Below are 22,724 nucleotides of genomic sequence, written 5' to 3' on the forward strand. Positions count from 1 at the left end.
CAACAATAAAGTAGAAATAAACATAAAAATATATTATTCAGTAGGTACTATCAAATTACCAATATAGGTTTTTTCTTTCGAAGAGGTGAGCCGTATTTTCCTGCTCGTAGGCACAATATAACTATGAATAAATACGATTACGAAAAATGATATCAGAGACAGGGTCTTCCATTTGAAATTTACTTCAATATTTTAATTAGGTACCTACCTATCTTATCTTAACAATGGTATGTAAAATAAATGTATGAAAGTGATGTATTTATTATTTACAAATGTGTCTAAAAGAAAAATATTCAGTCAATAAAAGTAAACAGGGTTTTTCTTATCCCACGTATTTTAAAAGAATAGTTGAACCATAACTATTTTATTACCTATTGAATTAAATAATATAACAGCCCTACAAATCACACAATTATAGCTGTATCAAAATACTGTTAAAAAAATACCTACTAAATACTCCTAATTATTTGTTCAATAACAGGTATTTCTCAAATATCAGTTGCTACTAAAATACTAGCTGTTATTAAATACTTGTTCAAATACGTGTTCAGTAACAGGTGTTACTCAAATAACAGTCGTTACTAAAATACTAGGTGTTATAAAATACTAGTTGTTACAAAATACTCCTAATACTTGTCACTGTTATTTTTCATATCGTGTCACAGTGACAACCGGTGATATTTTAATACCTGTGACGATAAATACGTCTCACCCCTATGACGGAATAATTTTAAATTTTTAAATATCCTGTATTCTGTAGGTACCTCCCTATTTTGTATCCTTTAAAAATACTTTGTCCAATACTAATAAATTTGCCTAACAAGACCCGTAAAAAGTGGATTTATTAAAACAGTAAAATGAGTCGTATTTTTTTATCTTCAATGGAATTGTCAATTAATCCTTAGGTGCCTTTGGCATGTTGTGTTATCACAGCAAAAGTGTAAAATTTTGTTTTATTTATCCCAAAAGTCCCGTAGATGTTAATAATGCGTACATATTCTCGCAAACCAGTGCAGCATAAGAACTACAATGGTCTACTGGACTTATGTCGCTTGTGTCTACAGAAAGTTTCTAAACCAGTGCCACTATTTGATGAGCGAATAGATAATAATGTATCATTATTGCCTGCAAGGATAATGATATGTCTTGGTTTGGAGGTAAGCATGACATAGAGCACTAGATTTTTTAAATTTATATCAACAATCCAAAGAAGACCCTCATTAGTTACAGCTAAATATTAGAGAAAATGTTGCAGATCACCAGGGATGAAAATTTACCTAACATGATATGTTCTCAGTGCTACCAAGATCTAGATAATTATTATAGTTTTAAGACAAAATGTCTTTTGTCTAATGAGAAACTCCATGCATATGTACTAGCTACTAGGGATATAGAAAATAGGAAAGAAGATTTAGAATTAAAGATAAGTAATATTTGTAGTTTGCAATGTACTTTACCAGAGCTCGACGGGGAGAGTGGTTCCAATGAGTTAGACGATGATGACATCGTTTTAGCCTTAACTGACGAAGATGCTTTGGAAGTTATTAACATATTTAGGCAAACAACAGCCTGTTCCGGGGATGAAGAAGATGAGGAAGATGAAAGAGTATGTGTCATCATTCATCATCGTCATACATATCATTTGAAACATGCATCAATATTGAAATCATACTCATTCCTTCTCATGGATATACTCATTTTTTTGTAATTGAATTGGTCACCAAATAAGCATGTGATACATATAACCTAGTAGTAAATAAGCACCATCGCCCATGTGTTCTCTCCTCCCAGATCTGAGGAATTAGGCTTGTGTAGTTCGCGAACAAACTAGTTCAAAAGAGCGCTCCCACGAAGAAACTATGTGAACTAGTTCACATATCCTTTGATCCTTAGTTCTTTATTTCATTCTCAATCCTTTGGATACTACATACTAATAATCTTTGCTAAGGATCATTTCTTGAATTTATAGACATCAGTCATGCAAAGTAAAGTACATCACTACTCGTGCAGTATACTATTCCGCGCATAGTGGTCAGCATCTGTTTATGTTCGCGAACTATACAAGTTTGCATCTCGGGACATATATACATACATAGTGTAGTTTGCAGTTCTTTTGTTAACTACTGAAGTGGGATCGGGCATACAATCTATCTAGCATTCGAAATACGAACTATCAAACTTATAGATCAACCTAGTTTATTTTGGAGCTGTGAACTAAATTGACCACACCAATCATAAAAATGTTGCAACCCTTTGAAGTACAAAGTAAGGAAATATCAACCTGGAAACACAGAACAGCAAAGTTCACTGCACAGTTCGTGGACGTAGTAGTATGTGGATGAAGTTCTTTGATATAGGAACTGTAAAGAAATGTCACATGTGGTATACTAGAATTTAGTGGCAAAAATCAGGTTAAAGACTGTCAGACGGATCAGTTCACATGGTATGGTATGGTATAGGGGCTCCTGTTTCCGCAATTAAACCACTAGCATGGGTCCATTTTGCGTGCAGTAATGGCCTGTTACTGCAACCAGCCCAGCTCCTTCCAGAAGTTCGGAACATTCCTGGGGTATTCACAGACTTCTCTTCTTGGAGTGACCTTGTATTGGTTAAGGTTTTTGCCCGTTGGTTGGCCACCCCCGCACATATCAGTTCACATGATAGATGTATCTTAAATAAATTAAAACTGGCTTGCATAGTAATATAGTATCATTGCTTAAGCTTTAGAATAAGCAAGTAGATACACATTAGTGTATCTACTTAATGTATGTAATAATTTGTTGGCAGGATTAACTGCCAATAAATTATTATAACATATTTTGTTCATTAAATATTTGTGACTTGGTTCATTAAATACTTCCCATGAATTTAGTTTTCTGGATTTTGAAAGTTTGAACAACAATTACGAAATTCAAAATAATTGTTAAAAAAATTGTGTGATTAGGGTTACTTTGTAACATAACTGACTTTTGTAATGATACCACAGAATGGGAATAGAGCGACTATCCTCAGGCTATTGAACAATATATTTTATTGTACAATATTACACTGTAACCATATTATTATGAAAACAAAGAGGTGCTCGCCGAGTTTCTGAGCCCATTCTTTTCATTTTTTCTTCACAGTTGATTAACTGTACTCAAATTCAAATAGATATCACTTATTGAAAATCAAATACTACCACCCATTAGAAAAAGTATGCATCAAACCTGAGAAGAATGGGCTCAGAAACTCGGCGAGCACCTCTTTGTTTTCATAATAATATGGTTACAGTGTAATATTGTACAATAAAATATATTGTTCAATAGCATGAGAATCGGTTAAGCCGTTTCGGAGGAGTTCAATGTTTAACACCATGACATGAGAATTTCATATATATGATAGATCTATCATATATATGAAATTCTCATGTCATGGTGTTAAACATTGAACTCCTCCGAAACGGCTTAACCGATTCTCATGAAATTTTGAGTGCATATTGGGTAGGTCTGAGAATCGGACAACATCTATTTTTCATTCCCCTAAATGTTAAGGGTGGTCCAAATGATTTTATTTTTAAATTTGATTTGTGTCAATTTTTTTGTTTGATTATGAGTCAGCATTACAAAATACATACAACTTCAAATTTTCACCCATCTACAATCAACAGTTACTTTTGTATCGCGATTTTAATATCGGCAATATAACATTTGCTGGGTCAGCTAGTATGATACAAAGTTTATTTTATGTGTGTAACACATACTGTAAGCTCTAGAATATTATAATATAGCTGTGAAGAGTCTATCTGTACAGGTGCTTGGGTGTAAAAGCATATTTTGTTTTAGCACTAAATATTTATAAGTTGAATTAGTATTTTATTTATAATTGTATTTATATTATTTATCAGCACACATTCATGCATGCCCTCCACATGCCAAATAAGAAGTTATTTTCAGGTTCAAAGTGTATCAACATCATATCACATTAATGAAAGCTTAGACTTTCTCAACTCAGCTTCGGAATCACCACCTCCCATACCAGAGGACATACCAGGATATCTTTCCACGATTTTAGTACAACTTGGTGTTTTTATAAAGAAAGATGAACAAATAAAAGTGATAGATAAATCATTCCGCAATGTGCAACTGGATACAGAAGAGGGATCTGTGACGTTGGAGATTGTAGAAGTTGAACATGTGAGTTATTTATTTAATTGAAACTACTGCTCACCGATATATGAGATATCACCCACTTAGATTTATTTTGTGTAGTGATTGATATCTGTGTTTAAAATGTAAGCTATCGCAACATAAGGGGCCATCCACTAATTATTGCCTTCCCTGTCTTTGTCATAGGTCACATTAATGAAACACCTGTCACATACTGTGACCTCACATTTATTTTAGCTGGGCTGTTTACACATAGACCTTTAGGAATCTGGAGTGAGTGGTTTCTGTGTTTTGTTTCCATAGACCATTTGCCCTTAGTCTTAAGGTTCCCTTTGCCTCTTCCTGTAAAACCAGATCTAAAGGTTCAAATTCAAGAGATGTTCAAGGAGTTCACAGATGATGGAGTGATTCTCATGCATCCAGTAGCCGCTACGGTCGCTAAGCGTTAATAATACGTCTGATGACAGATGTGTATAGCCATAGCACAATTTTTGGGCTGACACCCCATCTTTTACCTACTAGCCTTTTGCACTGATAAAAACCCATACAGGCCTTACTTGTTTTGGCTTCGATATGACTCTCTCAGTTCAATAAGTTACCAAGGATGACCCAGATATTTCACTTGATTTGATAGGGAGAGTTTGGTGGCTGAAGTTCCGGTAACTTTCTCTTATTTGCGAAAAGGATAAGATCCGTCTTTTTTGCATTTACTGACAGTTGATGTTAGTCACACCATTCTTCTATATTTGGAGGGCTAAACCTATTAATTTATACAGAATATTCTCAGTGCTTCCATTTATCATATATTGTTAGGTCATCTGCATAACCAATAGTATTATATCGTCTTTCATTTAGCGTCCTTGGGATCATCAACTACTTTGTTCCATTGGAGTGGAGAACACCACCTTGGGGACAGTCTATAACTAGTTCGGTAATCCAGTTCCTTACGACATGTTCTACATGACATTTCCGTGGTTAATGCTGTTGTGCATAGTCTTGTCAAATGCCTCTTCTATATCTATAAAGGCAGGAAGTGTAGAAGTTTTGTTTGTAATAGCCGTTTCTATTTTGTGCACCACCGAGTGGAGTGCTGACTCTATTGATCTGCCTTTCCTGTATGCATATTGGTTGGGGTGTAGCTTTATGTTTTAGGTGTCTTATTTTTGGTACTAAAACTACTTTCGCCTCCCTCAATTGCTTTGGGATGTATTTTAATGCTATGCTAGGCCCTGTAGATTGGTAGTAATTGGTTAATTATTTGATTAGGTTGCCATTTTAGTAGTGCTGGAGAGATTTCATTTCCATTCCATTCGATTTGAAAATCTGGGACTCTTAAAGGCTCATTCTAATCTATCCGCAGTTACCATTTTGTTTGCGATCTTCTATTCCTGGGTTGTTGGTGCGGATATTTTATTTTTGCACAATTTCACATACGGGGAAGTGTGTTTCCAGTAAGGCTGTACTGGTTTCTTTGTTCTGGATTTTCGGTTTTGCGGCTTGGTTTGTTGAACTTATACTACTGCAGAACTTGTGCCAGGCTTCCGTTCTGCGGAATCTTATGCGCTTTTTGTAGTATTTTTGCGCTCTTTTCATCATCCATCATTCCAGTCTCCCTTAGTTCGAGTATTTTTTGCTCGGTTAAAAAGTGTCTTTTGGGAAGACGTTCAAGTTATGGCCCCCCACCAGAGATTTTCTTTCCGGATTTTGATTCTTGAAGGTCCCTAAGTGGTATCGGTTAGGGAAAACAGCAGTCGGTAATGGATTCCACAAAGTGGCTGGCGAGGCAAAACTACTTGCAAAACGCGCGGTAGTGTAATGACAGAACTCATCGTGATTATTTTTTTAAATATTATACTATAACCCAACTGCAGTCAATCAACATCCGTATAAATTGAGATCAGCTTGCTTATGATATTGTATCAAATGTAAATATTTTGTTGTCTAAATAAAAGCCTAAATATAATCTGGGGTTTAAGAGCAAGAAAAACTTCTTTCAGTCAATTCTATTATTTTCTCTCTCACCAAATTATAATATTGTTACTTCCACAGCCTCCACCAAAACAGGGGTTACAAGATTTCCTAGACAGAGAAATAGAGGATGACAGTGATATTAATTTTGTATACAATGCCAACCCTGGCATTAGGTAAGTATAAATTCAGTTTATATATTTTAGGTCATAAAGCTCATGGTTGCTCAGAGGGCAATGGAGAGGGCTAGCTTGAAATTTTCCTGCGAGATCGAATCAGAAATGAGGAAATCCATAGGCGAACCATAGTCACTGACATAGCCCAAATTATTGTGAAACTGAAGTGGCAGTGGGCAGGGCCCATAGTTCAACAGACAGACGGCCGGTGGGGCAGAAAAGTCTTCGAATGGTGACCACGTACCGGAAGACACAGTGTTAGTAGGCCCCCCACAAGATGGACCGACTATCTGGTCAAGATCGCCGGAATACGTTGAATGAGGGCAGCACAGGACCGATCGTCGTGGTGATCTTTGGGGGAGACCTTTGTCCAGCAGTGGACGTCTTCCGGCTGATGATGGATCAAAAATACCCCAGCACAATAAACAACACTAACTCACAATCAGATTAAACAATAACAATGGTTCCAAATGTGCTGAGATCATAAACTTGTAATGGTCAGTTGAGTTAGTAAGTATTTTGTTGGACTATAGATGGAGGTTAATTGGAGCCTTATAACGAGTCCATTCACAATATTTAAGAATCGTAGTAAGGCTGTGTAACATACCCTAAAAAAATATTATTATTTTCACTTATGTGCAAACCATGACTGATGGCATGAGTTTCTTGCTATTTCTTCTCATTAGCACAATCGTTTACGAAATAAGGTACTTAAATTTAATTAGAAAAGTAATATTTTGAAATTCATAAGTGTCATTTCCGTGACCTACATGAATAAAGTGATTTTAATTTGATTTGTACAAAACAAATGTGTTACGAAATTTAAAACAATTGTTAAAATACCGGTTATGTGGTAAAACTTACTATCACACAAATGATTTTCTTAACCCTCGGTAACTGAGCAACCACCCTTCTGCGCTAATTAATTAATAATTTTGTAATGAAATTTTATTTCAAAAGTTGCATGCTAAGTTTTTTGTGCAAACTCCTCTTGGGTCTGAGAAATATATTTTTGAATTGGTGGTAGTTTTTGGTATTCAATAAGTGATTTAAAATCCTATCCTGAATAAAAATATATGAATTCGAATGAATTTCAATCTTATTTAAGTTAATATACATACAATTGTAAAAGTAACATTTTTGGTTTTGGCATTTAATATATTTTCAAGATTTTGAATTAACTTTAAGGCATGACAATGTTAAATAAGAGCTGAGAACTGAGATTCAAACAGTGTTGAAAGGTATGGTACTCATTCATTTTGTTAATATACTAACAAGGTAACTAAAAATTTAAAAAAATCTCCACATGAAGTAGGGCTCATCACCAGTGCAGTGTGATAATAAAAATTATTATTTACATGAAGCCTTTAAACCATGGCAACAAATCTAAGTCTGAAATACTTTATTATAATTACGTATAATTAAAATTTCCGTTATTACTTCACCTTAGTATACATATAAAATGTAAGCTCCCTAGATTACTGTCACAGCCCTGCACATCTGAATTTATTAAAAAACATACAACATACACACAAATTAACAATCTCCTCCATTTTTTATTATTGGCTAAAATGTGTTGATGTATCTTTCTTCCATTAATGAGTCTGAACAGCATGAGGTTAATGCTTTGACTGTTGTTTGTCCAGGGACACTATAAGCTGTGAGACTTGTGGCAAGCAGTTCAGCCGGCGTGGTGCGCTAGTGCGGCACGAGCGAGTACATTCCGGGGCGAAGCCCTTCGTGTGCCGGATCTGCCAGCGAGCCTTCTCTCAGAAGGAGGTCTTGCGAAGGCACGAGCACACACATAAAGGTTAGAAATCTTTTTAACTATAAATATTTTGTACAATGTATGTACCACTTCAAATAAAGTGTATAAACTACCTGATAGTCTTGTTTGATCGAATTATATCTTTTTACTACCTAAACTAAACTTGCAGATTGAAATGAAGTAAGCTGAAAAAATTTAATTATTTTATTGGTTGCGGCCCAGACAATGTTGTGTTCCTTGAATCGCGAGATATCTTCTTCATATTTGTGTTGAATGACTAGTATTTGTTATCAGCTCAAAGGCCGCACGCGTGCTCCGCCTGCGACAAGAGCTTCGCGCAACCCGCGTCGCTGCGGGCTCACCGGCAGACGGCGCACGCCACACAGCCTCGCCCACTTCTGCTGCACCCCTGTAACATCTGCAGCAAGGTGTACCTGCACGCCTCGGGTGAGATTCCATTGAAATACCACCATTTCAACATGCTTTAACCCCCTATTTAACTTATTAGCACTTCAAAATGTTTTAACTCCCCGTTTGACTCATTAGCACTTCAACATGCTTTAACTCCGCATCAAACTCATTAGCACTTCAATATCCTTTAACTCCCCATTTAACTCATTAGCACTTCAACATGCTTTAACTCTCTATTTAACTCATTAGCACTTCAACACGCTTCAACTCCGCATTTAACTCATTGGCACTTTGACGTGCTTTAACTCCACATTTAACTCATTAGCACTTCGACATGCTTTAACTCTCTATTTAACTCATTAGCACTTCATCACGCTTCAACTCCGCATTTAACTCATTGGCACTTTGACGTACTTTAACTCATTAGCACTTAAACACGCTTCAACTCCGCATTTAACTCATTGGCACTTTGACGTGCTTTAACTCCCCATTTAACTCATTAGCACTTCAATTCTCGTAAACCCATGTAACCAGTTACTGCTTTTCCTATCCTATGATCAAGTTTTTTTTATTTATTTCAAAGTTCGTCTCCTTCCTCCTAGACCTTTACTCATTTACTTGGTGTCGGCTTCCTTGTTTTTTTTTTTATTCGACACGGTCTTCCACGCTTGTGATTTGTATTTAACTTTTGCCACCCTTCTACAAATTTCAATCCCGAAGCTGAATTTCCTGGAGCTCATCTCCATTGCCCGAGATCAGAACCACATCATCTGTATACAGAATGTTTTAAGGCAGAGGCCTCTAACAACTCTTTGTAAGATAATCCATAGTTGTGTTGAAAGCCAATGGGCTAAGTGTAGAGTTGAAGTGAGAGTTCCATCAGGAAACCCTCACTTCAATTTCAACGCTTCTCTTTTTCCTAATTCCTACTGGGCTTAGGACATGAGTGGAGATGGATTTGTACATGTCTTGTATGAGATAAATGTAATATTCTGGCACCGATAGTTGCCTCAGTGATTCCCAGATGAGGCTACGTGACGGTACATGATGACTTAACTAGTTCGACGTTTCCTATTCACCTGTTTTCTCCTTTAAAACTAAGTTGCTTTAATTATAGTCAAAAAGTGGAATTTATATTCGACAATTATTAATTTTTTGGTATTCTTCTGGTAAATAAGTAGTTAGTTTCGGTTGTATGTGGCAGGTCTGTGCCGCCACATGTGGACGCATGAGGGCCGCTTATTCTCGTGTGCTGACTGTGGTAAGTCCTTCCGGGACAAGAGCTCGCTGCTGCGACACATCAAGACGGTCGGCGCACACAATCACACCAATACGGATCAGCAGTTGAAGACAGAACCGCGCGACAACGCGCTCGATACCTAGCCTTATGTCTAGACAAATAGTTGAATATGGGGAAATAATTCATATATTTGTCATAAAGAAAAATCTTATAATTCCTTTAAGTTCGACAATAACCTGATGGAATTGATATTTGAGCCATTGTTGAGAGGCATGGCCACTTTGAACTCAAACACCGCTGAAGAAACTTGAGTTGTTCAGGCTGGTTGATCTGGGGGTAGTTTTTGAGTGATGAAGAATTATAAAATTGTAGGCAGGAATTAGAGGAAAGGCTCGTAATAGTGCCTGTAGGTAAACATACGATGCGGAAGACGCATATCGGTGCCATGAACGGAGCCTTGGAGGTTATAATCCAAGCTGACGTTAAAGTTACTTCTGCACCAGATTAGATGGGGCATATAGTCTTCATTCTTCTAGTACTTTGTAAGTAGTTATCCATAAGCGAGGCAACACTTGTGTCAGACAATGGGGCATCGGTTTCATCTCGGGCAGGGACTGTTTGACATTTGTATGTCAACTTATGTCTTCATCGGATACCTGCCACATGCACCTACCTAATACGCGACTCACAGTTCCCCTAACCCCGATGCAAAAATTAAACGTATTTATTTACGTACTATATTCGCTGTGCTTAAATAACTCTACTCTTGCAGATATTTAATGTTGTGATTATTGAATGTTAATTAAGATTTAAAAAAAATGTTGTTCGTAAAGTGATTTATTTATTTCAGTCTTCGTGGCTCTATTATAGCTTTATTGAAATTATATTGGTGATTTTACAAACGAGACATACTTGTGTAGCTCATAGAGTCTAGATCTATCTACTCTTGCTGTCCGCAGCAGTCGTTCTACGATCTCATTGGTGGGTTGTGTGCTGGACAGCGATACAGCCACGTCGGATGGGTTTGACACGCCACTTAAGTAGTTTACGAGATGCTTAATCATGTTATGTAGAATGTAGAATGTTTCTGAGTTATACTGTTTGAATAAATGTGAATCAATCTTAATATTTGGGTGTTTTATTGTAATTATTGACACCATGGCACAGTAGACATAATATGTATCAGTATGGAAACTAGCCTTGTTGATAAAATCCTTACCTACATGTGCGCGCACTCCATTGAAGCAATAGGATTGTCAGGTTATTTTTCTAACCGACTTTAAAAAGGGAGAGAGTTTTGGAACGAAGTTCCTTATGGGGCGTTGCGGAGCGTAAATAAGTAAAACGCGTAAGATTTTTTGTATAGTGTATGTATGATAGCTATACAGTGTATAATGCAATATTATAGTCTACATGATGACTGTTATGTAATATTTTTAAACAACATTTTATTGAATGTTTTTCTTGAAAATATATTTTTTTGAATTTTCGTTGAAATATTGACGGCAATCTTTAAAATATGTGTTTTTTAACTTTGTCCGTTGAAGTTTCAATTCTATCGTAGCCTTAAGAAACTTTTCCCTGCAGTCATTCCACGAACATGTCTAGACGGGGCAATTATTGTTTTCGTGAATGTCAATTAAGAACAATTAACATCTATTTCGAGATACAAGATGGTGGATATGACTTTTTTAATAAAAATCAATATATGTATCATTTTCGAGCTTTTCGGGAGTGTCACTAACGAATAAGATATCTATTTTAAGATCCAAGTTGGCGGATGTGAATTTTGCAATAAAAATAAATTGGGTATAATTTTCGGGAGTGTCAATTACAAATATGACACCCATTTCAAGATCCAAGATGGCGGATTTGACATTTTCAATGAAATCAATATGGGTATCATTTTTGAGATTTTCGGGAGTGTCGGTGAACACACAATTTTATTTCAAAAGTCAAGCTAATAATTCGGCTTCAACACCCATGATAAAAAGGTTGATAATTTCATGTAGCTCCAACTTGGATTTACATTTTGACAGCACTATCAGTTCGAGCACCCTCAAAACCATGAAAACGACACCAATGATACAAAAATTGTAAATTTCATGCGGCCGCCATGTTGGACTTACATTTTGACAGCACTATCTAATTCAGCCCCCTCGAAAACCATGTCAACGACACCCATGATGCAAAAATTGTCAATTTCATGCAGCCACCATCTTGGATTTTCATTCTGACAGCACTATATATTTCAGGACCCTCAAAAAACAAGAAAACGACATGCGTGATGAAAAAGTTTATAATTTTTGCAGCCGCCATCTTGAATTTTTATTATGACAGCACTAGCTGGTATTGGTTTCAATACCCACGAAAACGTTTAATCGATCTCACGGATTTATTATTCGAATACCTACTAATTATTAAATAAATAAATAAATTATAATAATAAATAATTCTTATATACCATACTTTATGGTTTAAAAAACGAAAACTGGAGTTTTGATGGAGCCGAGTTCAAATAGTCGTATGCCACGCAATTTTTAAAATCATCGCGGAAACAAACAACAACGTGACACTCGCCTCGTCTTGACCGCGAAAACTGCTTAGGGGCCTCGTCGATGCGCATGTTTTTGTGAGTGTGTCATTTCAACTTTTGTAGGTTGTTTCCGTACTGCTCTACATATGTCTACTGTGACCATGGTTTCTAAATATTTATAATGTTCTTGATCTACTTTGTATTCGGGCTGGCTTGTCCAACAAAACAAAGAAATTATACTTATTTACAATATTTATACTAAAAAAACAAAATTAAAAGACAAAATAACAAAACATTACGTGCGCCTTTTTTATGGAAGGGAATGACAAACGAGCGTACGGGTCACCCCATGTTAAGTGATCACCTCCGCTCACATTCTTTTGCAACACCAGAGGAATTACAGTAGCGTAGCCGGCCTTTTAGAAAGGTAGGTTGCTACGTGCTAATTATCAATCTTTCAATCATCTCAACAAAAAGTCATAGTACAGGTTACAATTATACAGTAATTATATAACACATAATTGTCACGTAACATTGACAGTGACTTCCGGAATGCTGTGACTTTGAAACGTCATTAAATTCGAATAATTTACTGTAATATTCTAGAACGGCAGATCACGGTAAATTGTTCACCGTGACAGTATTTATCACTCACCTCTATCTGGCACGCAAGAATCGGAAAAATAAATAGAGGACTGCAAAATAAAAGATGGAGAGACGACATTGAAAAGACAAGTGGAAAGTTATGGTCTAGGACAGAGTACTATGGAGGAGATCTATGCCAAAGGCCACACAGACTAAAAAAAATATATTTAAAACTGCTTCATTAGTAGTTATAGATAACTAGTTTTATGTTCTATTATATTATTGGCTTGATGTACTTACTTACTGTCTCGCCGTACTGAGAAGGCAGACCATTCTTTTTACGAGGCAAATTCAGCCTTCTTCTGGGTGATCAAGGAACTGAATGTCTCTCGATATATCGACAATTTTACATTCTTTTGTATTTTTAGGATTGAACTGGACTTAATTAGTTGAAATGTTTTGACTTAGGGCAATTGTAACCGCTGCATTATCATTGAAGTAGCGAACGAGACTGCGAAGATTTGGGAATGTAAAGGGACACGATTAAAATTTGTCACTAGTTTTACACAAGCTGTTTAACAATATTATATTCACAGAAAATTTCAAACCAATTAAAAATGTCTACAATAACACTGATTCATAAAAAAGGCATAGGCAAAGTGATATCGGCAACTATAGACCCATATTCCAAACATCCAATTTAAAAAAAAAATCGCAAAAGTAATCCTCTGTAGACTAACTAGAGTACTCGGTCATATTATGATATGTGACTTTGGGGTACGCTCGTTTTCATGTCATTCACAATGCGACACTACTGTGTTCTGTGCAGCATATCATTGACATGCAATATAAGTAAGCGTAGACAGCTAAAATTGACATAATAAATACTAGATTTTTAGGAAAAAAATTACCAACATTTTGTGTAACTTGTTGACTTTCGTTCTTCCACTTGTTTTAACTAAGCGTATCTAGAACAGTCTAATAAAATTATGAATTTTTCGCAGCGAAATTTATTCCATTTTTACATACAAAGATGTATTAATATTTACCTTATTTTTAAACTCTCTGACCTAGTCAGTTTTCATTTTAAAATATCAATAAATGTAACGATATTCGTCGACTTCCGCCATATAAAATGTTAAAGACAACTGACTTTATTCTACAAAATAAAGTGCTTTTGTGCCTGTTTGAAATTCGCCATTTTGGCGCTGTTGGCCATGTAGCGAGAGTGTGCGGTACTAAAACTAGTTATGACAACCTCAGCAAACATCGATAGTGGGAACTATTTACAAAATAAAAACTGTGTATTTTATTATTATTTTGATCGCATTGTCGGGATACGCTAGTCATGCAAATCATTAAATCATGTATATTAAAGTTTTTGAGTTCTTTCATTTTTTTCTATACTAAAAATGTATAACTTGGTACTTGCGGACATAAAACGTTTTACAAAATAAAACAACTACTTACTTAAACATTTTATTGGAAAAATTTTTCGTCCTAGACATGAAAGGCAACGACGTGGTATTGTATAAATTTTGTGAATGAATCGATAGGGCGGGGCTGGGCGGGCTCAGACTGTCTCTCCCCCCGCCCCCGCTTCTAATTAGGAGACATCAACGGATGGCACTTACTATTACAGAAACTATAACAATTTCATCAAAAAAACAAAAAACGCCACCACATTGTAACTTATTGGAATGCCGTTTACTCACTTAAAATTAATTATACACATCATTTAAGCATACTATTATAATATATTATCAGTATTCCTTTTTAATTTTGTTCAAAAGTTCAAAATAGGCCGTAATATGTAACCAATTAAAATAAAACCTTGATGCACGGGCGAGCTCGCGATGAATCACGGTTAATAGCTCGCCCGTGTATCGGGGCCTTAACAAATATACAACGCGATCATCGCAGACAATATAATATCAGTTATGAAGGAAGGGAACATTAGGAAACGAATAATTACACTTGATGCTAAATTGACTCCTAAATCTAAAATATAAATGATTATAAAAATAAATAAGGGCCGTCGCCCCCGGCTGACCCCCCCACCCCCGGGCACTTGGTTCACTTTTGAGCAACGCTAACGTACGATATATCATATCAATATTATACTACAAAGGGTGTTTCACACGATACAAATTTTGTATAAAATTGGAAAAGTATTTACGAAAGTATCAAGTGCATTTCTGTTTTACTATATTTATTGTATAGTAGCATTTAAATTTGTTGAGTATGAAAGAGTAATAATAATCATAGACTTGGTCGAAACTCGAGGCGAGACCCGGCTTTTTAAATCTATTACAATTATAGCGCTTTCAGACTCAACACGATTTAAGTATAGTTTAAAAATATATAATGTATATATTATTGATAGAAAGGCCCCGCACATAACACTTCGCTCCCCATATACACACTAATATAACCAACGGGCCGACTACATAACTAACATGAATTAAAAAATCAACGAAAGCACACAGCGTTTAAAATGACTCACAATTCTTCCCGCTTATGTTAAATTGAATAAAATTCCAAATTGCTTAAAAAATTAATAATAATATAACGGTGTGCTCTTCATTCAGCAGCTCAACGGTAGCTCAGATATTCATAACCGAATATAGCACATAAGTCTAACATAATGTTACCATTAAGTAATAATTATAAATATTTACATAAAGCGGCGACGGATTCGTTTGACTCAAAACAGGTGAGCACCTACAATACTTTACATCGGACCTCAGTTGGCTATTGGACGGTGTATGAACCGACACATTGTGGCACATCCAAACATAAGTGTACGGACTGGTATGCATTGGTACAACTATATGTATATTTTATATTGACTGATACACCAATATGTATATCACAGATGAACGATTACACCACATACAACAATATGTGTGTCATAAATTGACTGATACAGTCCACCAATACCAAAGGTTTAAAGATAGTTTTGATAATACTTACATAACTGTTACATGATGTGATACATAATAATTACAATTATATATTTAAACATATGTGATATGCCAATGACTAATTTTAAGACTTATCAACAAAGAACATATGTTCTCAAACGATATAATGCCATACTGTTCTTAAGGTTTGGTGCTCATTCTGAACACAAATATCTTTTTGTGGCCCAGCTTGGAAACAACTAATCTTTTAATATCTGAATAATAAAATTTATATAAAATAATGTTAAGATGTACCATAACATTCGGTTCCTGTAACTTTTGGCATTGTCGGTTCAACAACGCAGCGGACACTATTGTAACTAACGAACGCCGTCTTTACCTAACACAAGCTCGACATGTCACTCGGCCACCTATAACTTCACGCGTGTCCTTACACATTCTAATTTCAACCATTTTAAATTTAAACACTATTTTTTACTTCACACATTCACATAGTACAGGTTTATTAAGTACAATAAATATAAAATAAGTCATTGAGAACCACCTGATTCGGAAGACGGTTGGTAAGTATGATGTGGAGACGAATATGCGCGTAAGAGTGCACGTGGAATTATAAGGGCGAGTACAGAGTGGGCGGGCGCCGCCTACATGTTCTCGAACTGGTCGACGCGCCGCTTGGTGTTGCCCTTACGGATCTCGCGCAGCGTCTTGTACTTGTCGCGTCCTTGCCGCACGTTCTCCCGGTGGATCTTGTCCATGGCCGTCTCCTTCGTCTCGTCACGTGACTGGGCCAGGTCTTGTTTCAAAGCCTGAGGAAGTTACATAGTATAAAGGTTGAGGCATAGGGCGATACGATTCACCTTGAACACCAGCCCAAGATGTGTGGTAGAAACTGGCTGCCCACAATGAGGGGTACTTTCGCCAATACTTTGGAACCTTGTGGTGGATGAGCTCATCACAAGGCTAAACAAGAAGAAGAAGACTGTACACAGTCGCCATTCTAGTAACGGGACCATTTGAGAGAGTTTTATGTAGCCTTATGAGACTTATGACTTCGCTAATCAGTCAACGACGGAACTAATACTCTTCACAAACAAACGCAGCCTTAGTAATCTTACATTACCAAAGCAGTTTAACACCGAACTAAGCCTTACAAAAGAAGTTAAATATCTGGGGGTTATACTGGACAGTAAGTTGCTCTGGAATAAACACCTTGAACACAAGCTAGAAGAAGCGTGCATCATCTTTTGGCAGTGCAGAAGACTCATAGGTAAAACCTGGGGTCTTGCTCCAAAGATAAGCAGATGGCTATATACAGCAGTTATAAGACCAATCATCTTCTACGGAGCAATAGCTTGATGGCTCAGGACAGAGCTTGTGACAGTACAAACCAAGCTGCAGCGTTTCTAGCGGCTGGCTCGCACAGCCATAATAGGATGCATGCGCACCACGCCTACATCTGCCCTTGAAATCATTCTAGGGCTAACACCACTCCACATACACTTTCAACAAGAAGCGACAATGGCGACTCTACGTCTAAAGCTGTTGGGTGTATGGAAGAATGAAGACTGCCTTACAGATAATCTCTGGAATAGGGTAACAAAGGATTATCCACTCTGTGAGTCACCATGCGATAAGATACCTAAAACACATGTTTTCATAAGAATTATCACATACAGCTATGTGAGGAGGATGCTGACCAGTCAGGTGTAAATGAATTAAGAATTTACACAGACGGCTCCAAAATGGCTGCTGGTACATGTGCCGGCATCTACTCACAGGAACTGAACATACACACTTTCATACCCTTGGGCACACACAGCTCCATCTTCCAATGTAAGTGTGTAGCCATCAAGGAAGCTGCCAACGATGTATTAAGAAGAAAATTACATGGCCACAGAATCAGAATTCTCTCTGACAGTATGGCGGTACTAACAGCGCTGAAGGGTATCTATTACCTACAACTCAGCGCTAATATACAAGTGTCACCAAATCCTGGAACAAGTTGCCTCTTATAACAGGGTAAGTCTGCAATGGATTAAGGGATATAGAGGTTCGTTGGCTAATGACGCAGCGGATGAGCTTGCAAGGCATCGGCAACCCAAGTGACTGGATTATTGCCACTTCTGCCACTGCCCTTCAGCCAAATGCGCTCATGGATACGCTCTCTCACCAACAACCTACACAACACCCGATGGATGAATGACTCAAGCTGTAGATAGTCGAAAGAAGCGATGCCTGCACTGTCGCCCAAACTGACATGTAGACTTATCAGCCTCAACAGACGTATAATGGTGGGCTCCCTAACGGGTCACACATCACTAAACAAGGACCTATTCTCAATCGGCGTAACGGACAGTCCTAAGTGCAGAGGCTGTCTAGCCGAGGACGAAACGGTCACTCACGTAAGCTTGGAATGTGCGGGGGTAGCCAACCAACGGGCAAAAACCTTTACTAATACGAGGTCGCTCCAGGAACTCTGCGAACACCCCAGGAATGTTCTGAACTTGTGGATGGAGCTGGGCTGGTTGGAGTAACTGGCCAATACTGCACGCAAAATGGACCCATAGTTGTGGTTTAATTGCGGAAACAGGAACCCTATACCATACCATACTATACATAATATAAAGTGAACATAAATAATAGTGATGCAACGGAAGTGTCTTAGCAGAACCAGGAAACAGATGTGAAAAGTAAATCTTAGCAGAAACGAAAGTGTAAATAAATTGAAAAAAAAAAAAAACAAATTTACAAATATATTTCTTTATTAAGTAATAAAAGTAGCGGAAACAGAAGCAGAAACGAGTGTTGAAAAGAGCGCGGAACTTCCATACTTGCGGAAACAGAAACAGAGATCGGTTGCATTACTAATAAATAACTAGGGGAAGGGCGCTACACACACACACTCACCTTGAGCTGGCTGTGCAGCCGCTCCGAGCGCTCGGCCAGCGTGCGTCTCTCCGCCAGAGGGTCCACCAGGTCATCGGGCGCGCGCGTCAGTTCTCCGCCGCCGTGCTCGGAGCCCGCGTCGGAGCCCGAGCCCCCGGAGCCAGCCTCGTCGCCTCCCTCCGACACGTGGTGGTGCTGCGGCGTGGTGGCCGCCAGAAGCAGTGCCGCGGCCTCGTCCTGCACACAAGACTCACTAGTATGATACTCCACAACCTTCCTCCTCCTTCAACATAATCTTATGATAGACTTTAAAAAATAAAATCTTAGTTGCGCAAATCAATGAAGCCTACATCCTTTCCAATTTCCAGCTGTTTCTGCGGCCAAGCTTTTGTTCCAGCAAGTCCAGCAAGTTTTCCATTAAGAATTCGACATGTCCGCCTTATATAACTATTTCCAGCATAGCATGTCTTACTTTTTTTTTAACTAAGAACAAGGGTTTACTTCGACAAGTACGTATATTTCTTATTGGGACTTGAAAACTAAGTGCATGTAGTAATAAAGGAGCATCAATGTCGTTATTTACGTTTTTATAAAGTAGCATTGCATCAAAAGAGTTTCGGCGATCACTTAATTTGACAACATTGTGATTATTGCATTCAGCGTAGCTGGAGTACCTAGAACTACTATTATAATCGAGTGACTTTATAAATTTTTTTTGGAGTCTTTCGATTCGGTTGATATGGATAATATGGAAAGGATTCGAAACACTACAGGCATACTCGACGTGACTCCAAACGAAACTATTATATAAGATTTTATACGTCGGAAGGCTTTCCAACTCGTAAAATAAAACCTAACTGTTTATATGCTTTGCTTAACATTTTATGTATGTGAGGCAAAAAACTTAGCTTTTAATCCATGATAACTCCTGTAACAGTCACTAATTTGAGTAACTCTAATAAATTTTTTATTACACAATTTGTAATTGAATATTACTGGTAATCGCTTCCTACTAAAAGTGATGACAAAACACTTATCGAAGTTCAAAAAAAGATGGTTGCTATAACAAAAAGATTCAAAGCTACTCAAATCAACTTGAAGAGAATTACAGTCTTCTACATTTCTAATAACTCTAAAAATGTTTGTGTCATTAGCATATAAAAGTAAGTTAGAATATTTTATATAGTCACTAATATCGTTAATATATAATATAAATAGTAATGGTCCCAAATGGGACCTTTGTGGAACTCCAGAAGTAATAGATTTGTAACGCGATGTATAACTACCTAAGACAACAGCTTGAGAACGATTCTATGTAGGATTGTATCCAACGAAAAAGATCGCCGTGTATACCAAGTCGATAAAGCTTATGTAATAAGGTCTTATGGCATATTTTATCAAAAGCTTTAGCAAAATCAGTGTACACACCGTCTACCTGTGCGTTATCATCCAAAGCATCGAGAATGAGTTCACTAAAACTAAATAAATTCGTGTCAACACTTCGACCTTTATAGAAACCATTCTAATGTGGAGTTATATGACGCCTTACAGCCCATTATAGTTGGTCTGTAACAATTTTTTCTAGTATTTTTCCAAATTGTCGTAATTTTGATATAGGCCATAGTGACCAGTGCCATTTTCCAAATGGCAGGGACACGGCCTTCTCTAAATGATTTCATGAATAAAATGGTAATTGGTAACGCTAAGTTTGTAGCATAGTTTCTTAACAATACTGGATGAATACCATCCGGGCCAGCACCCTTGGTTACATTTACAGATTTAAGATATTTGTAGACAATTTCTTTGGATATATGAATAGAACTTTTATTAAAAATTGTATTGTAAGCCAAAGGAATTTCAGACAATTTACACTTAACTCAACATTTAGATTATCGCGGATTTCCTCAAAAAAAAAAACGTCTAATTTCATTTTAGGAAGATAAAAACAATTACTTATATAATAGATATAAATGATCACATATTAAATATTGTATATGTCATGGGCGGATCGTTGGATTGGCTAAATCGTGACATAGCTGGATACTTTTGAAACGCCGTCAATTCGTGATTTGGTCGGCCATATCGCAATGTGCCTAATAAAAAGTCGGTAGTCCCAGTTGATCACTAGGCCTATCGTCAAGTTGTTTCGCTCCTATGGTGGCGCTCTTCATACTCTCCGCTTTGTTTACGCGTGTGGAAGATGTATTTTGGCTCAATATCATTGATAATGGCTACATTGGGAGGAATTACAGAATGCACTTGATATCTTGTGTGATTTATCTTAGGCTTTCGATTGTGTTCAACATTCAAAGCTGGTCGGAAGGCTATGTCACTCTATTGTATAAAAGGATCTGCGCTTGATCTTCTAATCTCATAATTAAATAATAGAATTCGCAAGGTCAATGTAAATGGCAAGAGATCTCCTGGGACTCCTCTCGGTATGGGGGTACCACACAGGGTCTTTTCCTGGACCGTTCCTCTTGCATTTACAAACAATGCTCGATCTGACATCGTGTACTGGTTTAGCGCCAATAACCCATCGTTAAATATTCATAACACTAAATATATTAAATTTTATTAAACGGAGACGTGTTAAAACCGGAATCTGGAATCTGCTATATCTCTTGAAGGATTAGCAAATAGGCTTAGGTATTAGCGATTAAAAAAATAATACAGTTACTTCACATAGATACGGTGCAACTAGTTTACTTTAGTTATTTTCATAGTATTTTGTCCTATATATTGTAAATGGTTATGGGGCAGTGCAGCCGATATTAATACCATCTTTGTGCTGCAGAAGAGGACTATTCGCACTATTTATTACAGAGGTCCTACAGAAACATTACGAGAAAAATTTACAGAAATAAACATTTAGACTATTGCATCTCAATATTATCGCATTTTAAAAGCCCACTGATTTTCTTGTGCCCATGATGAACATCTCATATCTGATGCACACTATTTTGAATGGGTAGTTTTTGACGTTCAATAAGTTATCTATCTATATTCTATTTATATCTATATTTGATTTTGAATTGTGCCACAAGAGAATAAAGATTGCGTGTGTGACGCGGCGCGGTACTAGTTCTACTCACTTGCTTGCGGCGCGCTTCTTCCACTTCCTCCTGCAAGCGCCTCGTCTCCGTGTCCTTCTCCTCCACCTCCTGCTGGATACGGGACACCTCCTCCTGCTTGCTGCGGATCTCGTCTTCTAGCTTCTGTCGTTCAGCTGCCTCCATGTTCTGCAACAATCAGCCAGTACATGACCACATGGTTCTTACTACTTTAATTTATTAAAGCGAGTATTTAAGAAAATACCTTTGGAACTTTTTGCTTATTTGAAATAAATTAAAATATTACTTTTCACAATAATTAATTAAATAATGTGGTCATTATTACACGCGTTTTAAGACTTTTAGTAAGTATTATGTAAAATTACATGCTTAAACAAACAGAATGACGAAAGTCAGGTTTCATGTCATCTCTTATAATGTTGGAAATATTTTATTAATTTGGTTTGATCAAAACCCTACCGCAGACCTCTTTGTGCGACCATTTCACATTCAACTAGTCACTAGACATACTCTACATTCAGGGCTGTCTGTTTAAACTGAGAGAAGATTGGTCAATCCGGGCGATAGTTTAGGGCTTAGGCTATAGTAGGTAGTATTATTGTGAAGGCTATAGTAGTATTATAGTTTAGGCTGTAGGAGTATTATAGTTTAGGCTATAGTCGCATTAAAGTTTTGATTGTCTGCGCCTTGTGGTGCGGTGTGGTGCATCCGTCGGGCATTGTGTTGTTTGTTGGCACTAAAGGTTTTAATGACAATGAACGAATAGAGCCAAACACATGATATTATCACGATAATTATAGCGAACGTTTAAGTAAATAATGTATTTATTCTTCTTGAAGACTTAACGATCGCATGTGCTGATATTTTACGTATAGGCGATCTTGACCGGATCGTCGGAACACTGCGTCTTCCTGTACGTGGTCGCCATTCGAGGTATTTTCTGCCCCACCGGCCATCTGTTGGTCGACTCATGTGTCCTGCCCATTGCCACTTCAGTTTCGC

General features: G+C 37.2%; 2 protein-coding genes across 7 annotated transcripts in view; one reads left to right on the forward strand and one right to left on the reverse strand.

The window, feature by feature from the left end:
* Nucleotides 1–677: 677 nt before the first annotated feature.
* LOC126976692 (zinc finger and BTB domain-containing protein 14-like) lies at nt 678–10,837 on the forward strand. 5 transcript variants are annotated; one of them, XM_050825195.1, is made up of 7 exons: nt 678–1,157; nt 1,225–1,606; nt 3,936–4,175; nt 6,198–6,292; nt 7,939–8,102; nt 8,355–8,507; nt 9,676–10,837. In XM_050825195.1, the coding sequence occupies exons 2-7, from the start codon at nt 1,247–1,249 to the stop codon at nt 9,852–9,854; spliced, it is 1,191 nt and encodes a 396-aa protein (XP_050681152.1). In that variant the 5' UTR covers nt 678–1,157; nt 1,225–1,246; the 3' UTR covers nt 9,855–10,837. The 5 variants fall into 5 exon arrangements, with proteins under 5 accessions (XP_050681152.1, XP_050681151.1, XP_050681150.1 ...); XM_050825194.1 differs by having other exon boundaries at nt 1,242–1,606; XM_050825193.1 differs by having other exon boundaries at nt 1,256–1,606.
* Nucleotides 10,838–14,298: 3,461 nt separating this feature from the next.
* LOC126976687 (moesin/ezrin/radixin homolog 1) overlaps nt 14,299–22,724 on the reverse strand; it is a 68,353-nt gene continuing 59,927 nt past the window's right edge. For both annotated transcript variants that reach the window (XM_050825186.1, XM_050825185.1), the window contains 3 exons: nt 21,744–21,890; nt 18,670–18,885; nt 14,299–16,568 (listed from right to left, as the gene is read on the reverse strand). In XM_050825186.1, the coding sequence (XP_050681143.1) occupies nt 16,404–16,568; nt 18,670–18,885; nt 21,744–21,890 (528 nt within the window). In that variant the 3' untranslated portion in view covers nt 14,299–16,403. The remainder of the gene's footprint in view (nt 16,569–18,669; nt 18,886–21,743; nt 21,891–22,724) is intronic.

Source organism: Leptidea sinapis, chromosome 42 (assembly GCF_905404315.1).
Source record: "Leptidea sinapis chromosome 42, ilLepSina1.1, whole genome shotgun sequence".
Classification (NCBI taxonomy): Eukaryota; Metazoa; Arthropoda; class Insecta; order Lepidoptera; family Pieridae; genus Leptidea; species Leptidea sinapis.

Excerpts from the sequence above, each read along its gene's own strand:
- LOC126976692 (XM_050825193.1), top strand. The coding sequence starts at position 978 with ATGTTAATAATGCGTACATATTCTCGCAAACCAGTGCAGCATAAGAAC. Across the intron at positions 6,293-7,938 it reads AATGCCAACCCTGGCATTAG|GGACACTATAAGCTGTGAGA; the intron begins GTAAGTATAAAT and ends TTGTTTGTCCAG. Across the intron at positions 8,508-9,675 it reads GGTGTACCTGCACGCCTCGG|GTCTGTGCCGCCACATGTGG; the intron begins GTGAGATTCCAT and ends TGTATGTGGCAG.